A 17,175-nucleotide genomic window follows, 5' to 3' on the forward strand; every position below is an offset into this window, starting at 1 on the left:
GCAACCACTCTCTCTATGCTGTTCCATTTTCATTGTCATAGGAAGAAGTCAGGCACCCATCAAGCAGCTAGCCCTCATTCTCCTTTCTCCCCACGTAGAGAACTACCAATCTAATCTTTATCTCTGTGAATTTATTCATTCTGAATATTTAATAAGACTAAATCGTAATAGATGTGATTTGTGTGTCTGGCTTCTTGCATTAGTGTAATGCGTTCATCCATATTGTACCATGAACCAATATTTTATTCCTTTGTATTGAAAAGATGAAAGTTACTTTGAGACCTGCTAGGGATTATAGACCCTCCTATTAAACTTCTATAGGAAGAGAAACCAACTAGGTCCCAGATGTTGCTGCTTCTCAAGTCTATTATATGACAAAAGAGGAATAAAGTAGCAGAAAGGGCAGCTTGCAGTGGATGCTGGGATACACACATTCTAGATCTCATTTGGGGATTTGTTCCTCTAGTTGTTTAGAATGAAATGCAAGCTGTCAACTGAATAGCGCTCCTGTCTAAATCATGCCCACTCTTTAGAGGTCATTGTCATCCAGTGGCCGTCTGGGATCAGGAATGGTCCTACCTACTTCATTGTTCCCTGTGGGATTCTTCTCTGTGGGATTCCATCATCCTTTCTGCACTACTCTGCTTCCCCCAACCCCTTAGATAGTGTTGATCCCTAAGTCATAGCCTATTAAACGTCTCTATTCTCTATGCAAATTTCTTTTTCAGAATTTCAATATGAGCCCTCCAAAGTCAATGCAATTTGAGTTGGGTCATTAAAAATTGAATATTCCAATCATGGGGAATAATGAATCCAGGGCACTCTGAACTGATTCAACAACATTTAAAGGATTATAACTTATTGAGGTCTCGTAGTTTAAGAGAAACTAATAAAATGGTTACATTCAGAGGAAATCAACCAGGATAGTAAGTGCAAGAGAACGATTTTTGAATTAGAGCTAGAGGAGTTGAAACTTTGAGAATTGTCTTAAATTCACATAAGAAAAGACTGGTTTTAAAAGGAGACAGATTTTGGTTGAAAGACAGCAGGATTTTTAAATATACATTTTAGAAAAAGAAAGTATCATTTTATTTTATGTATTTGGGTGTTTGCCTGTGTGTATGTCTGTGCACAACTTGCAAGCCTGTTATCTGTGGAGGCCAAAAGAGGGTGACAGATACCTAGGAACCAGAGCTGCAGATGGTTCTGAGCCTCTCCGTGGATGCTGTGCGTCAAACTCTGGTCCTCTGCACTCTAATGTTCTCATCTGCTGAGCCATCTCTCCAGACCTGGCGCGATGATTTTTTTTTAAAGGACAACGTGTCACAGGTCTTGGGAAGTAATGAGCCAGCTCCTTAATACAGATGCACGATCACAGATCAGAAGTGTTCATGACAGGATTTCTATACTAAGAACTGGGATTCAGTCCTTTTTGATTTTCGAATCTCATGACTATAGCTTGTGATAAATTCTAAGCTTTTTAAGGGTCCTAATGTTGAGACTTAAGGAGTCCACTTACCTGCACTCTAAGACTCAGTTTTAACAGTTTTTTTTCCCCTGAAGGAAAACAATATACTTTCTGTCATTCTCAGTCTGTCTAGAGTGGCATAGCAGAAAACAGAATAAATACAGGATATGTTTGTGTATCTTTTCCACCAATGAGTTTGCTGTTCCATTCCCCCCTTTTAAGACACAGAGAAGCAAATGGTTGATTTTTGAATTAGCTTTTACTTTTATTAATAAGCACGTTTGCAGGTTCTAAGGGCTCAGCAGATAATTTATATCCTTCTACAAATAGCGTAAGCTTGTATTATCATAACCTTAGGAATTCAGGCTGAACACTTTTACTAAAAATAACGTTGAACTCAAGGAATTTTACAGAGTTGACCCAGACCGTGGAGGGACTATACATCAGGGATAAAATCCAACCTCTCACATTAAGGATGATAAAACTTTCATACCTATACTCAAATTTATCCACGTACCAAATCTTCTTTCTTCTGGACAACTCTCATCATATTTTATGGGCTGAATTGTATTTCACGAAAAGCAAAGCTGAAGTCCTAAACCCTGGGACTATAAATGATTTGATTTTGAAACAGAGTCTTTGCAGATGTAAGCAAGTTAAGAGAAGGTCATATTGGGTGAAGACAGCCCTAATGCAATGATTTATAAAAGGAAAATTTAGACCCAGACACAATGCTATAAGAAGTTGGAGGTGGAAACTTATGTTGCCAAAGCTACGGAGCCAGTAACTGTCAGAGACTAGGAAGGAGTCAAGGATGATCTTTCCCTGGAGTCTTCAGAGAAAGCATAGCCTTCCAAGTACCGTGACGCCATACTTCTGGCCTCTAAAAGAATGAGCGAATACAGCTGATATTGTTTTAAATTGCCTAGCATGTAGATCCCTTGTTAGAGCAGCCCCAAACATTAGTGTCCCATAACCAGGGCACTTCTGCCAGTCCAGAAGAGATGGAGTGAGAAGACGGGTTGGCAGAATTGGGCATCATGAGGGACAAAGCCGTTTTGAGGAATATGTATGTGTTCTCCTCCTCATCAGATGCCTGATGCCTGATCTTAGATATACCAACCTTAAGAACTGTGCAAAAAATAAACTTCTATCAGTTATAAATTATTCAGGCTGCAGTCTTTCGCTATAGCGACATGTACAAAGAGAGCTACTAGCTAGTGATTTTTTTTTCTTTTTTTTCTTTTTGGAACTGGGGACCGAACCCAGGGTCTTGCGCTTGCTAGGCAAGCGCTCTACCACTGAGCTAAATCCCCAACCCGCTAGTGATTTTTTTTATCTACTCTTCAAATAGTCTCATAAGAAAATCCAGGACTTTAGGTCTCCATTTTCCTCATGAGTAAAGTGACACTCAGAAGAGGCTGTATCACTTGCTCAATGTCATTTGTCCTGTGAGCACTAGAACTGCAGCCCCTGACTCATGTCTGAACACTGTGTCTCTCATAAGGTAGGTAGAGCCAATATGGAGTCATCCCTGCTTTCGCCTGAGGGTGTGACTATCCTTAGAAGTCTGCAGCGTCTCCTCCCAGGATCCAGACTCCACACAAAGCAGGAGCTCATTGCACAATGGTGGTGACTGATGATTAATTGAGGTGAGGGTGATGGAACAAGTGGGCCTGGGTCTTGTGCTTGTCCTGGACTCTCGGGTTCTGCTTCTGCCAGCCATGAACCACAGAGATGAGCTGACAATGGCATCACCTGTGCTGAGTCTTTGTGTCAGGAGGTAGTCATGGCAACTCACTTGCTTCCTCAGCTGATGAGTAGACAATTAGGTAGAATGGAGGAATCAAGTTAATTGCCTGTCATCTCTTCTCTGCTCCCTGTGTATTGATTCAAATTAAGCTTTTCCAGTCTTCTAATGTCATCAGATACCAAATGAGAAGCACAGACCTGGGAGTCAGGATCTTCAGCAAATAACTATTGCAAATGACACTCTTAACCCTTACACCTCTCTGTGGTGCCTCTGACCCAAGCATTCACAACAGCAAATCTCTTCGACTGACCTCTCTTGATTTCTGACCCAAAGTCTCCAAGCTTCCTAGTGGTAACCCTTTCTGATATCAAGCTCCACTCAACTAGGCATTCCTTCTCCTTCAGCAAAGATAAACAAATTCAGATTAAAGCCTGCATTTGTTGAAACCGGGATAGCACAAAGAGAACGGGTCCGTAAACCAGTAGTTGACATTCCACAGTATGTGCAGCACACACGGAGTCTGGGGTCCAAGATCTGGAAGTAGTAACAAGTGGCCCATTATTGGATCAGCTACTGCCGGATCTAGAGCTACACGAGATCTTGAGCAATGAAGCCCCCTCCTTGCCCATCCCAGCCCTACAGCTTCATTGCAATAGTCAGATGTAATTTTTTTGCAGTTGCTTCTATAATCTTTGCTTGTTCTGATCTTTGTGTTCTGGGGGATTACTCTGTCTGAAATATCTTTTCTACATTTTAATATCATCTCAACTCTCATAGTATTTGTCCTGAAGTTATCTCAAAACTGAATTTGGGTCTACCAAACGCCTAGAATCCTGAGGATTTTAAACTAGGCATCGAGCAGGTAAGCACTACATACATAAGTTATTGTCCTACTGGACAATAGACATCTTAAGGAGGGCAGGGCAATGGCTATGTCTTCCTGGACAGTGCCTTTTGGTACCTAGTACAGTGCCTGACACATAAGAAGGTGATAAGTGAGTATTTATTGAATAAATGGTTGATCTAAGAAAATGGGTAATGAAGTATTGGAGATGATGCTCTAGAAGAGGGAAATGTTTATTTGAATGAGTTGAATGTTGATAGGAATACAGTACAGATTTTCTGTAATAAGATTTCTGTACTACTTAGAGTATACTCAAATAGTGGGAAAATATGGAATTTCTTTGGATTCTGGAAGAGTCTTCCCCAAGAACTATGCCCTGATGCACTCAGTCCAACATCTCTTCTGAGATTTGCGGTCATGTTGGCCATGAAAATAATGAATCCTTACAGAGACAGAAACAGCAATCTCTGAGTCTGCTCGGTCTGAGCTGGTCCTCAGCATGTATGTTACGGTTCAGTAGCCTGCTGCTCTTGTGAGACTCCTAAGAGTGGGAACAGGGGCTGTCACTTGTTTTCTGGGACCCTTTCCCTCTTACAGGGCTGCTGTCTCCAGCCTTGATATGAGGGTTTGTGCCTGGTGTTATTGTATCTTGTTATGCCATGTTCAGTTAATGCCCCTTGGAGGCCTGCTCTTTTCTGAAAGGAAATGGGGGTGAGGAGTGGATCTGGGGAGGAAAGGGGAGGTGTGTGTTGGTGGGGGAGGACTGGGAGGAGTGGAGGGAGGGAAAGCTGCAGTTGGGATGTATTATATGAGACAGAAAAAAAGAAAAGAGGGAAAAGGAGAAAGAGAGAGACAGAGAGAGACAGAGACAGAGAGACAGAGAGAGAGACAGAGAGAGACAGAGAGACAGAGAGAGAGACAGAGAGAGACAGAGAGAGACAGAGAGAGAGAGAAAGATGAGCCTCCAAGGTTGAATGTGCTAGCTCGTGGTGGGAACTGGAGAGGTAGAAGAGATGACATGGAGGGTCTTGGGACAAAGAGGCTGCCATGGGAATTTTGGAGACATGTTTGGAATTTCTCCTGGGCCAGAAAAAGAATTCTGGGAAGTAGGCGTTGTCCAGACTTATAGACACTGTGGAGCCAATAGGTTCTTTACAGTTTAATGGTAGAAGTGACAATGTGACTTTACAGTAAATCTATATGGAGTTCAAAGTCTTTGCAAGCCCTTGGGGGATGTGGCAAAGAAGAATGGGTGGTGGGGAAGGATTGGGTACAACTGCTGCTTTTAACCAACTGAGGGCCACAGTTCTGAGCCTTAGTTCTCTTTTATGTAAGTGAGGGAGAAGGCAGAACCAATCGCTCTCTAGAGACTGGATTTCTTCTGCTACTGCTTAGGACTAGAACATGGAAGGAGAATGAAACTGATACTTTAGGCTGGGTTCCGAGAGGTTTAGGTACTTGGGTACATGCTCTAAACCACCACCAGGAGCTTATAGTCTACTAGAGAGATGATTTATGAACACCATGCTTCCTTGCTTGTTGTCTATAAAAAATAGGATTCATAGTGTTTAGTAGCTCCTAACTAGCTTTGAGATGGCTTTATGACTGTTTGAGATGAGAAATAATTTTAAAATGTAGGAAAGTTAATCAGACATAGTAGATGGCTGGTATAGTAGATTTAGATTCATTCTTCCTCCACCTCTCTCCTCTCTCTCGAAGGAAGCCAGGTATCCACGTGGGAATCAGATATTGTAGATTCAAATCCACTTATTGACAATGCTTGACCTGCAGACAAATGTTTAACTTCTTCCTGTCTCAGTTTCTTCATCTATTAAATGATGTCATTTACCTAAAGTTATTATAAAGGTTGGTTCACTTGATACCAAGAAAAGATATAAAAAGGCTGGAGGGATGGATGGCTCAGTGATTAGGAGCACTTACTCCTCTTTGAGAGGTCCTGGGTTTAGTTCCCAGTTCCAACATGGCAGCTTCAGTTCTAGATGATCCAAGGGCGTCTTCTGACCTTTGCAGACCCTGGGGCATGGATGTGGTGCACACACACCCTTGCAGGCAAAACTCTCATACACATAACATAAAATGAAACAAAATAAAAATTATCTGCTTTTTCTGCTGTCATTCTTCCCCACAAAGGTATTGATAACAATGCTTAGATTTCTGCCTCTAGAATCCTGATTTCTTTTTTACATAGGATTCTGTAGTATTTATACCCAATAGACTCTTCTGTTTTTATTTGTTTTGTATGGGGAAAGCCTAGAAATCATAAACCTTTACTTTTACAGATTTAATTGTTCAGGATTCAACTTTGCTTGTAGCATAAACCTATCATTCCATATGGCACTAAGTATTAAGAGGCAGTGGGCAGAGAGGATTTGAGTTTCCACACTGTGTTACAATGCCAGTTATTGTAGATAATAACACTTTTAAGCACTGGAATCAAAGCATTCAGGGCTATCAGACAACTGACCCATTAGGATCAGAGGAATAAAGATGGGGAGGGGAACCCTTGGATTCTTTGTAAAGTTCCTGGGCTCTTTAAAGTTTTAACAGCAAGGCAGCCACTATCTGTCATGCTAGATACTAATGCTCTTAAAGGTAAATTTATTGAAGTTCAGGCTGACAGCTTTTCATAAATTATCCATAAATTTGATCTTGATTCTGCAATCAATATAGAAGTAGCTTCTTTGGGTGAGAAGGTAAATGATGTGAGTATTCTAGCTCCTTCTAAATGCTATTTTGAGTGACATTTACAAATTATTTCTGGTGTGTTTCCCCCCCTCCCCTCTTGAGACACCACACCCAGATTTTGCTACACAGTTGTGAGAGGGGTGATGTTTAGGATCTGACTAGGATTCTATAAAGTCTACTCATGTAATGGTTTGGAAAGGCACCCCCCAGTACCCTAAGTACCGAGGGCCTCCAAAAGTGTAGGCAAGCCACTACCATGGACATGGGCAAAAGCAAGGGGAGACCAAAGTCTTTGAGGACAGTAGCTGGCTCAGTCTTGTTATCTTTGTAGAGCCTGCAAGGTAAGTAACACTTCCAAATACTTGTCGGATATCAAGGTCTGAAGTCTTGGGTCTCTGAGAAGACGGACGTTCCTGGCTAGCAACGCCTTCTAATGATTGCTAACACATGGAAGGCACTCCCTGGACCATTAAGCTCAGCCGTGACATAGCAGAGGGGTCGACTTACCGTCCTCACTTACATGACTTGTCTTGAGTGATTCTAGAAACTAAGACATCAGAATTGTCGTGATAAAGTCAGGGACTAGAGCAAAGGGCCCTCTTAGCCAGAGCTAACGTGTAAGGGTAATAAGAGTAGAGACAAAGTCCCAAGTCCCAGAGTGGGACAGTGTTCGCTCTGGGGTGAGAATTTCCCTCACTGGAAGAAGCCAGTTCTACTCCACGGAGAGGTGGGATGTATAAACATTGGCCTTGCCTTTCATATTAAAGAACACAGTGAAAGAAAACAAGCAAATGGGCCCATGGAAGCCGAAGGTTAGCTGTGTTGGTAGTTAATCACAGGCCTGAAAGAAAAGGAACTCCGTGTTGTACAAGATGGCTTCCTGACTGACTTAAGGACCCCTGGCAGGCCGAGACTGCTGAGACCTGCTCATTTTTCCTTCACTACACTGCATCATGTCCCCGATGACAATCTCTGTGTGTGACCCATACATGTTTTTTAAAAACAGCTTCTCTCTGAATTATTGCCTAGTACTTAGTAATTCGAAGACTGGCAGGATGAAGCCAGATGTAAGCTGGGGAGGTAGAACGTTCTATCTTGAAGTAAACAGTTGCTTATTCCTAACCTGGGTTGTCCTGTTTCACGAATCTTCTTCATACCACATTACCAGAGCCCAGTGCAGGCATCCCAACCAGACCCTGATGGGCAGGGGTTCAAACTGCCTGGCATCTCGAAGTGGGTAAAGGGAGTGCGGTCTCTTCTCCTCCTTCAGCAGGACAGGATCTTGAGGAAGGCTTTGCGGAACTCCACATTGAAGGTGGTATAGATCACAGGATTCAGGGCACTGTTCACATAGCCTAGCCACGTTGTGGCTCTGTAAAGCTCTGGGGACACGTGGCATGCTTGACAGTGGGTATTAAGAACGTGAGTCAGGAAGAAGGGCAGCCAGCAGACAATGAAGGCTCCTGGGTTGCAAAGAAAGAGAGAAGCTGCGTAAGGAGTCTGCTTAATACTTTCCTTAGAACACGAAAAGCAACTCACAAGTCCTCTCTCTATGCTGGGCACTCTGCTGGGTGTGTCATATGCTTCTACTTTCTGTAGCTTTGCTTTCACACAGTGGTTTGCCTTTTCCGTCATTGGTATCACCCATTTACTTTTTACAACGACTCCACAAGGTAGGTGTGATTAGGCACATGTGTGTCTCTGAAGAGGCATCTATTCCAATGTCTTTCATCCACTTCAGGCCTTGGTTGCTAAATTAACTTTCTAGTTTGACTTTTAGGAGTTTCTTGGCCAATCCCTTTTTTCTCCCTCTGCATTAAATCCAGATATTTGTTCATGCCTTCCTACGCAGTGAGGATATCTGATAAAGATGATAAAACCCAATCAATCCAGTCCCTGTGCTGGGAAGTCTGAACATGAGACTACTGAGTCTCATCAGTGACACCAGCCATGATGAAATCACCCTCACTAATGTTTGTGACATCTGTGGTTCATCAAACTAATTAATTAGCAGTTGGAATTTAGATTCTCTACTATAAAACCTAAACTTGGCCATATACAGAGTGGAGAACTTGATCAATACAGGATCATAGAAAGAGAAGAACTACCCACAACTGAAAGATAATCGCCTTTTGACATCTCGATGAGTTTATTTTGTCCTTTTCCTATCTATAAGTGATCTAGGCAGCATCACATCATGCGACAGAGTAGAATTTTGCCATTCTGTTTTCTCCCTTATATTTTAAAGTAAGTAAATACTTATTAAATATCCAGTGTGTGCCAGACCCTCGTTGAATCATTATTATTCGACTTATACATAATAATTCACTACGATAACCCAGATTAAATGACTTCATAAATTTCATTTAGGGTTTTTCTTTTGCATCAATGTTGATATTCATACAGAATCTTTTCGGTTGTATTATAGAGATTTCATAATTCAACTTCCAATGTTCTTTAAATGTGGCTGAAATAGCCCCCATGGTGGCACACAGTACTCGCTTCAACTAACCATCAACTCAACCCAAACCGGCAACTCGGACTTACCAAGCACAATGACCACCATCTGGGTGGCCTTCTTCTCTCGAAGTGGTACTCCCCGAGGCTGCAGGGGCCCCAGCCTCAGGGACGTGGATAACCTGCCGTTGCTGAGTTTTCGAACCTCTAAGCTGAGCTTGGGTGCCATGGTGGGGCTCAAGGAGTTCCGAGTCCTTTCCACGGGGCTCATCCCTGCCCCGCCTTCCAAGCTTGGGTGTCTCAAGGCAGTGTCTTGGCAGATGCTGTAGTAGCGCTTCAGCCCCCCATGTGTCTGACCAGGTGAGGGGGGCTGCAGGTGTGACAAAAGGGGGTCCTGGCATTTCTGGGGATATTGTTTGTCTTCTATGTGCTCCTGAAAGGGGAAAAGAATGAAAAGCAAACAGAGGAAACCCTTGGGTACACCCTACAGGGGGAGCGGTGGGACCCTGGGAAGTGATGGAAGTTTGCTTCTGACTTTACCACTGGAAAGCAGCTACCCCATAGACCATTCCATCATCACAGCAATCCAGGAGGAAGGCACCCAAGCTCTGTAGCCTGGCCTTTCTGAATTAGAAAGACCTGGCTATGGCAATTAACATGCTAAGTGCCATCCAGAGGATGTATTAGGCAAAACTTGGAGTATGGGGAACCCTACAAGATAAAGGCTTCGAGTTCTTAAATAAATTATAGTAATAACCACTTTTGAGATGTAAAGGCATAGCCCTGAAATGCTTGCTATTTGGTTCTTAAGAGGGTGTGTGTGTATTTGTTGACGGCAGCATACGTGAGATTAGATTGGTCACAAATTGATAACTACTGAAGCTAGCTGAGGGTGACTCTGGGATTGTTTTGTCTCTTCATTTTAAAAAACGTTTTTAATTTTTTTAACGATTTTTTTTTGTTGTTGTTTTGTTTTAAGATTGAGTGTCATGTAGCTCAGGCTGGCCCTGAATTTGCCAGGAAGTTTCTAATTCTCCTGCTTCTACTTCCAAAATACCTGAGATCACATATACCTACCACATTTTTAAAAAAGAGTTATTTGTTCATATGAGTACACTGTCTCTGACTTCAGATATACCAGAAGAAGGCATCAGATTCTGTTACAGATGGTTGTGAGCCACCATGTGGTTGCTGGGAATTGAACTCAGAACCTCTGGAAGAGCAGTCAGTGCTTTTAACCACTGAGCCATCTCTCCGGCCCCCACATTTTCATTAAAAAAATTTGAATGTCAATATGTAGAAGAAGAAAAGAAAGAAACTAAAATTCGTATCCTAATTTCCCTAGTCAGTAGATGTTATCCTTCATGACGCTAACTGTTTTCTAACTCCATTGTAAGACAGAAAACAAACTAGGAAAAATAAAATATGATTTTTTTCTGGTATTTTTGTCTGGGGAATGGGGTTGATATGTATGTGTTTGACATTTGAACTTTTCATATTTGAAAGATTAGACATGTGTGTCAATCTTAAATAGGAAGTGGGATTCTGTAACTCCTAATACCATAGTCATAAAGGCCAGCTATTCCTTCCTCACCCTTCCTCTCTCTGTCCTTTGGCTCCTGAACCAAGGGGAGATTCACATGGTGAGCCTTTGGGTTGGAGACTTCAGAACTGCTGGGGTTTGTTCTGATGTGATTTCCTGATAATATAAGCACATTATGTTATCTAATCTACAGTGAGGACAATGTTCATGATTAAGGTGGAATCTATTATTTAAAAAGAAATCACAATATTTAAAGTCTAGTGGTCTTTAGCTGGGTTGGCGATTAGTTGAGGGTGCCTATGGAACTGGAGAATGCCCTGCTTCTGTGGCACTGATGTGAATATCTGCCCTACGAGAAGAGAGTGACTCTTCTAAGACTCCAAGTTGGTGACCGTGTTTCTCAGTTTGCTCTGTGAATCCTTAGCCCTGCCTCCATAGCTGAGGTGTGAAACGCAGATTCCTCTGTGGTTGGATGGCTGATAGAAAGGCTTTTACCCACAGATGACAGAACCTCGTTCTCCACACTCCTGCCAATGCAGCCTCATGGCTCGCCCATCCCTCCCGGGAAGTCAGCACTTCTCCTTTAGCCTTGGCATCTCCTCAGACCGTGGATCTGCCACGTTCCTTTTTAACGTCTTGTCTATCTGTTCTCATTTACATCAAGAGTCTCTAATTGCTACAGCAGGCTCATGTACAGAGTTGTTAATTAATTACAGAGAGGCTGGACAAGGCTCAACTCTTCATCTCTCTCAGTGTTTGAAGTTTAATTCCTAGTGTGAGCTCTGGAAGAGGAGCCCTGCTCTTGTGTTTGACATCTCTAGCTTCTTTTCTGCACTCTGCTAGCTAGGTATGCCAAGGGCTGGCCTGAGTTAGAAAGGCAAGGCTTAGGGTGACCGTGATATTGTCACGGTTCTGTACACTGTCAGTAACAATCAGAGCACTTGGAAGTTTTATTTCTCTGCCTCTTCCCTTGTGTCCATTTCAATGGCATCTGTTTTCCATCTACTGCAGGTGGCTCTAGATGGCATCCTCATACCACATCTGAAAGTCACTGATTCCACTCATTGAGATCTATCCTACCAGTCCTACGATTTCTGAGTGTCCTTATTTGAAACCCATTCTGAGACTTCACTCACAAAGACTCTGGAATCTTGGCATATATGACAAATACATGTGTGGGATCCATGACGAATTTTGCTTTGTGTTAGGAGTGACATCAAGACAAATCAGCATCTTAGGGAAAGACATCTCACTCTTCCCCCATGATCTAAGACACACCCACTTACCATTTGTCCTGTGGCATCTGACAGAAACCTGGCCCTTATTGAAAACTGCCGAATGGGATGCAGCCTCAGACAGGAAGACTGGGGTAGGTAGGAAGAAGAAACAATCAGTTGTGGGATAAGCTCTACAAACTTGAACCATGTCATATGTAATTACATGACATGACATGTACTATATGACATGTAGCATGACAGTACTTGGAGTGCACTATATTCATATCTTAAGCCTTAGGTCATGATCTCCTATTTCATGAGGACTATTGTCTTTTTCAAGGCAGATCTTACAGCTTTGGCTTTGAGAGTCTGATCTACACAGATCATGAGAGATTGAGCTAGACACTCAAACTGGTTCTGCCTTTAAGACTAAACTCAGTTCTTTCTCACCCCAGAAAACCCTTTCCTGAGGCTTAGTCATTTTTTTCTTAACCTCTATTGCATTTAATATTTTGGGCATTCCATTGCTTTCGCTTCACATTTGGAAAACATCCCAATTGGTTCTGAGTTTTTCTCTCTTTTTGGGGGTAAGGAGGTGATGGAAGTGAGGCTTATTTTCAGGCCCTGTTTCCAAGCTCCTTGAAGACAGTAGCATTATAGTACAATGGTCCTTTTCTGGTTGGTTGGAGGTGATTGGTATTCATGGCAGGGAAACCACCATGTGCCAGGCAGCAATGTGAGCAAAATCCAAAGCTCAAGGAACTGTAAGATCAGTGCTGAGGCTCCAAACTTCCTTTGTAGAGCCTAGAAAAAGCTCTCCCCCAAGCTGGTCAGTACCTTGACACAGGGGCAGACAGATCAGGAAGACAGTCGAAGGTGGATGATTCTTGGAATGAGTGGTTTGAGGACAGGAAGTAGTGCATAGTACAACAGTCACAGCGAAAGGCTACCCTGCCCCCATCCCAGTTCAATAAAACCAGACCTTGTGGGACATCTGAACTGCGGGGGGTGGAAGGTTCTTAAGAGAACAATTTAGAAAGTGTGCTTCTTGGCTTACCAAGAAAGGTGAGATCTTGGGAGAGCCAGTACACGCTCAAGATTGCATTTCCTATCCTACAATGGCAGCTGGGTAGAAGGTGATACGATGACATCTGTCTCCTAAGTGTGGATGCTGGCACCATGCTCACAGATGGTCACATGGAGACTGAGGGCTGCTATGTCTTCCCCTAGCTCCTGCCAGGTGCTTACCTGCTGAGGAAAGCCAGGTCTGATACTGATGCACTGGCTGTTCTGTCGAGTGAGGATCCGTTTTCTTTGCCTTTGCCTCAGGACTATGTAGATCCTGGCATAGACCAGGACAGTCACCCCGAAGGGAACGTAGAAGGACACCACTGAAGAGTAAATGACAAAATCAGGGTTGGAGATGGAGCAGATGCTGGGATCCCCTGTGGGTAGGAGAAGGGGAGAAAGTAATACAATTATTCTCAGTGTGGAACACTGAGCATAAGTCCATATGGCATGGTATGGGAGGGTGGACCGGAATGTCTGGTCTCAGACACCTATGTTGTCAGTGCCCTGAAGAAAACAAGTTAATTCATCTTTGTCCTTCTTGCAGTTGACTTAAAAAAGTTATCAATAATTATATTCCAGACACTGATCTGAACAGAGGCTGTGAAGATGAATAGGAGGGTGTCTGCCCTTGAAGGAGCAAACAGTCTAGCTAGACAGATGATCTCTTCCATGCAAATGGTCGGGTGTAACTCAGAGAAATGTAACCTGCGAAGCCTAGGAGGGGCACAGAACGGGGGAGCAGAGGCTTCTGAGGTGATGCCACACCCAGGAAACAGTCTGCTGCTGTGGACACATGAACAGATGGCTGAATGCCATGAAAGAAAAAGGCCTCTATTGGATCCAGAGTGTGGATTCAAGCCGTGGCAGGTGGGAGAGGAACAGAAGATAGGTATTTGGTTTTCTAGGGACTCCTGGCACTGGGTAGGATGGAAAGAGACACAGGAAGGAGAATGTGAATTCAAAAGTCTCCTTGTCCGCTGGCTGTAGAGATGGCTCAGTGGTTAGAGGCAACTGCTGCTCTTGCAAAGGACTCTGATTCATTTTCCAGCATCCACATGGCAGCTAACAACCATCTGTAACTCCGGTTCCAGGGGATCTATCATTTTTTTTCTGCCCTCTGTGGGTACCAGATATACACTATATATCCATATAGTGTATATTATTTACATGTGTGTGTATGTGTTTATATACATATACATATAACTACATATATATAAATATACACATGTATAAATACACACACACACACACACACACACACACACACACACACACATAAAGAGTTCTTGCCCCTAATTTATGGCCCAAAGTGCTTCTTCAACTTCTTTTTGGGAAGTCCTAAGATTTCAATTTCTTCACTAGAAGATGTTGAGATTCATGCAGTACTCAGGATCAGGGCAGAGACTTGCTCCAACTTGTGAAAAAGAGTAGCAAGCTAACATGTTCCAGGCATTAGGCCAAGGATTTTATACACATGATCTTATCCAATCACAATGGCGGGGGCATTTTTGTCTCTATTCTTAGATACACAGGCTGGAGTTGAGAAAGGTTCACTAAGTGTCGTAAGGCAATGCAACCTTAAGGTACTTTCCTGTAGCCAGTCTAACCCCCAAATCGACCTTCCTTCTGTAGTTTTGACTTTCCACCTCCTTTTACCCCAGGACAAGGCACTTCTGTGACCCATCCCACATCATCAGTAATAGCTGTTGGTACACCTGCTCCTTCACAGAAGAGTGGAAGCTTGGGCCCAAGTCTGGCCTTGGGAGATGTAACCTGAGATTTAAGAGGGCAGAAAGGGAAGTGGCCACTCGGGGCCCAAGTTCTGAATCTTGATTTTTGAAATAGGTTGAAGACAGAGAATCCAGGGTGTGAGACAAGAAGGACCTGCTGGCTTCTTCGCTAAGGGATCTTAGCCTTGTCATCAATGTTACTCAGCTCTAGTTTCTTACATAATAGCTATGAGAAATAATGAAGAAAACTCGTTGCTATAATAATTATCATTTTTTATTTGTGATATCAATGTTGTTTATGTCTTTTGAGTTTTTTTGGACTTAAGACGGAATTGGAATTGAAGTTGCAGAAAGACTCACAGGGAACAAGATTTGTGGGGAGGGGAAGGGAGGAGACGAAGGGAAGAGGTGGTGAGGGAGAGGAGGGTAGGGTGAGAGGGGAAGAGAGGGGAGGAGAGGGGAGAGAAGGAAAGCAGAGGAAAGGGGAGTGGAGTGGAGTGGAGTGGAGAGCAGGGGGAGACAGTTAAAAGCTAACGTGAAAAGGGTGTGTGTCTAGCACCCAGGGAGGCATCCCAGGGACAGCACAGCCCAGCACCCACTCAGGCTGCTCCCACATCTTCTCATGCTGTTGGAGATGGAATGAAATTGATGCCATCTCACCTGACCTTACCTCAGCACCCCCTTAGCAAACAGCACATACAGCCCTGAGTAGTGACCCCTGAACTGACATCTGCTGTTCTGGGGGACAGTGTGTTGGGGGCAGGAATGGGATGGCAGCTGGTGGGCCTTCTCAGTCCCTAGGGAGCCATGTGGCTGTGATCATTGAAGCCACTGAAGTCAGCTCGCCTGCTGTCACTGGCTGGCCCCGATCTCAGTGCCACCTGTAGTGAGGAGAAGTCTCAGCATGTGTTGGGAAGAAGGGGCCAGGGGACTTGTCTTCCCGGAGATTTAGCTCTCTGCCAACCTTGCTGCGTGTTCCTCACTTGTCCCAGTATATTCAACCTCTCCATTTCTCTGCCCTCCGTGGTATTGGAGGCTAACTTCCATAAACGAACTACTTTTGAAAATAATGGAGTCAAAAGTGGGTATAGTATGCTTCTCTGTACACACACGCGTGCGCGCGCGCGCACACACACACACACACACACACGCAGACAGACAGACAGACACACACACACTTGTTACAAGGAACATCTTTCAAGAATATTAGTGTTTACTTCAGGGGAGGGGATAACAGCCCCTGTTCATCTGGGGTAGGAGGCAAACTGACATAGCTAAAAGTCTGGGTGTATCTCATTACACCTCATGAATGTTTTATCATGTGCAAGCATTTATTTTTCCATTAAAAACATTGCAACTATGTGCATGAGAAAAGAGAGCATGGAGATGGAGCCAGGAGCTATACTGGGGCTGTTGACCATGTTCATCTACAGTCGCTGAACTTGCTTTGTCATCCCTTCCTACCTCTCCCACTGAAGTCAACTGCGGTCCACACTCTGATCAAGCTCTGCAGCCTCTTCCAGAATGCCCACCCCCACCCCCACGAGGGTATGCGGTCTCATGTCTGCACAGCAGGGAGGGAGACACTGGAGTCAGGGACTGGTGCTGTGGAAGGGCATCGGGTTATCAGGGCAGTGGGAGGCCTCGCACAACAGAATCCTGAATGCTTCTCTGTTGAGTCCTCTAGAGCTGTGTTGGGCAGCTGAGGCTCCCTCGGGAGACATGGTGCCTTTGTCTGATGATTGATCTGAGACAGTACCGTATGGAAGCATGGCAGTCACTGAAAGGATGTGTGAGTGGAGAAACAGAGAGGAAAATGTACAAATGAGCATTTCACATAAGCACTGGCCGCAGGGTACTGGGGTGGGCCACATGGGTATGGGGAGTCTTTAATAGCACTTTCTGGAATTGGAGAAAAGAAGGGGCCGATGGCAAAGACACATCAACTTACTCAGCTTCAAGGAGCACATGCTACGTTCAGAGTTCCTATGCTGGGTGGTACGACACTAAAGAGGGCACGGGGAAGATGGCTCAGTGTAGTGCTTGCTGTACAGTCAAAAGGATATGCATTTGGATCCCCAGCATGTATGACAGATAGGCGTGTCTGTCACCCCAGTACTTGGGATAGGTGTGGGGTTAGGAGGGAGCAGACACAGAGGAGTCCCTGAGACTTACTGTCTAGCTGATGTCTAGCAAACCAGTGAGCTCCAAATTTACTGAGAGGTTCTGTCTTAAATAAGGTGGGAAACAACACAGGAAGACCCTTAATTGAGTTTCTGCCCTTTATACATATGTACAATGTACACAAGCATGCCCAAGCACACACACACATATACACACACACCATACATACACACATACCACACATGCACACACACACACCATA

At 43.9% G+C, this 17,175-nt stretch overlaps 1 protein-coding gene across 1 annotated transcript in view; it reads right to left on the bottom strand.

Annotated features, from left to right (window-relative positions):
* Window positions 1-7,978: 7,978 nt before the first annotated feature.
* Window positions 7,979-17,175, bottom strand: part of Drd3 (dopamine receptor D3) — a 52,208-nt gene continuing 43,011 nt past the window's right edge. The window contains exons 4-7 of the mRNA NM_017140.2: window positions 13,237-13,433; window positions 12,058-12,135; window positions 9,319-9,661; window positions 7,979-8,234 (exon numbers count right to left, since the gene is read on the bottom strand). Coding sequence (NP_058836.1) covers window positions 8,038-8,234; window positions 9,319-9,661; window positions 12,058-12,135; window positions 13,237-13,433 — 815 coding nt within the window. The 3' untranslated portion in view covers window positions 7,979-8,037. The remainder of the gene's footprint in view (window positions 8,235-9,318; window positions 9,662-12,057; window positions 12,136-13,236; window positions 13,434-17,175) is intronic.

This window comes from Rattus norvegicus, chromosome 11 (genome assembly GCF_036323735.1).
Source record: "Rattus norvegicus strain BN/NHsdMcwi chromosome 11, GRCr8, whole genome shotgun sequence".
Taxonomy (NCBI): Eukaryota; Metazoa; Chordata; class Mammalia; order Rodentia; family Muridae; genus Rattus; species Rattus norvegicus.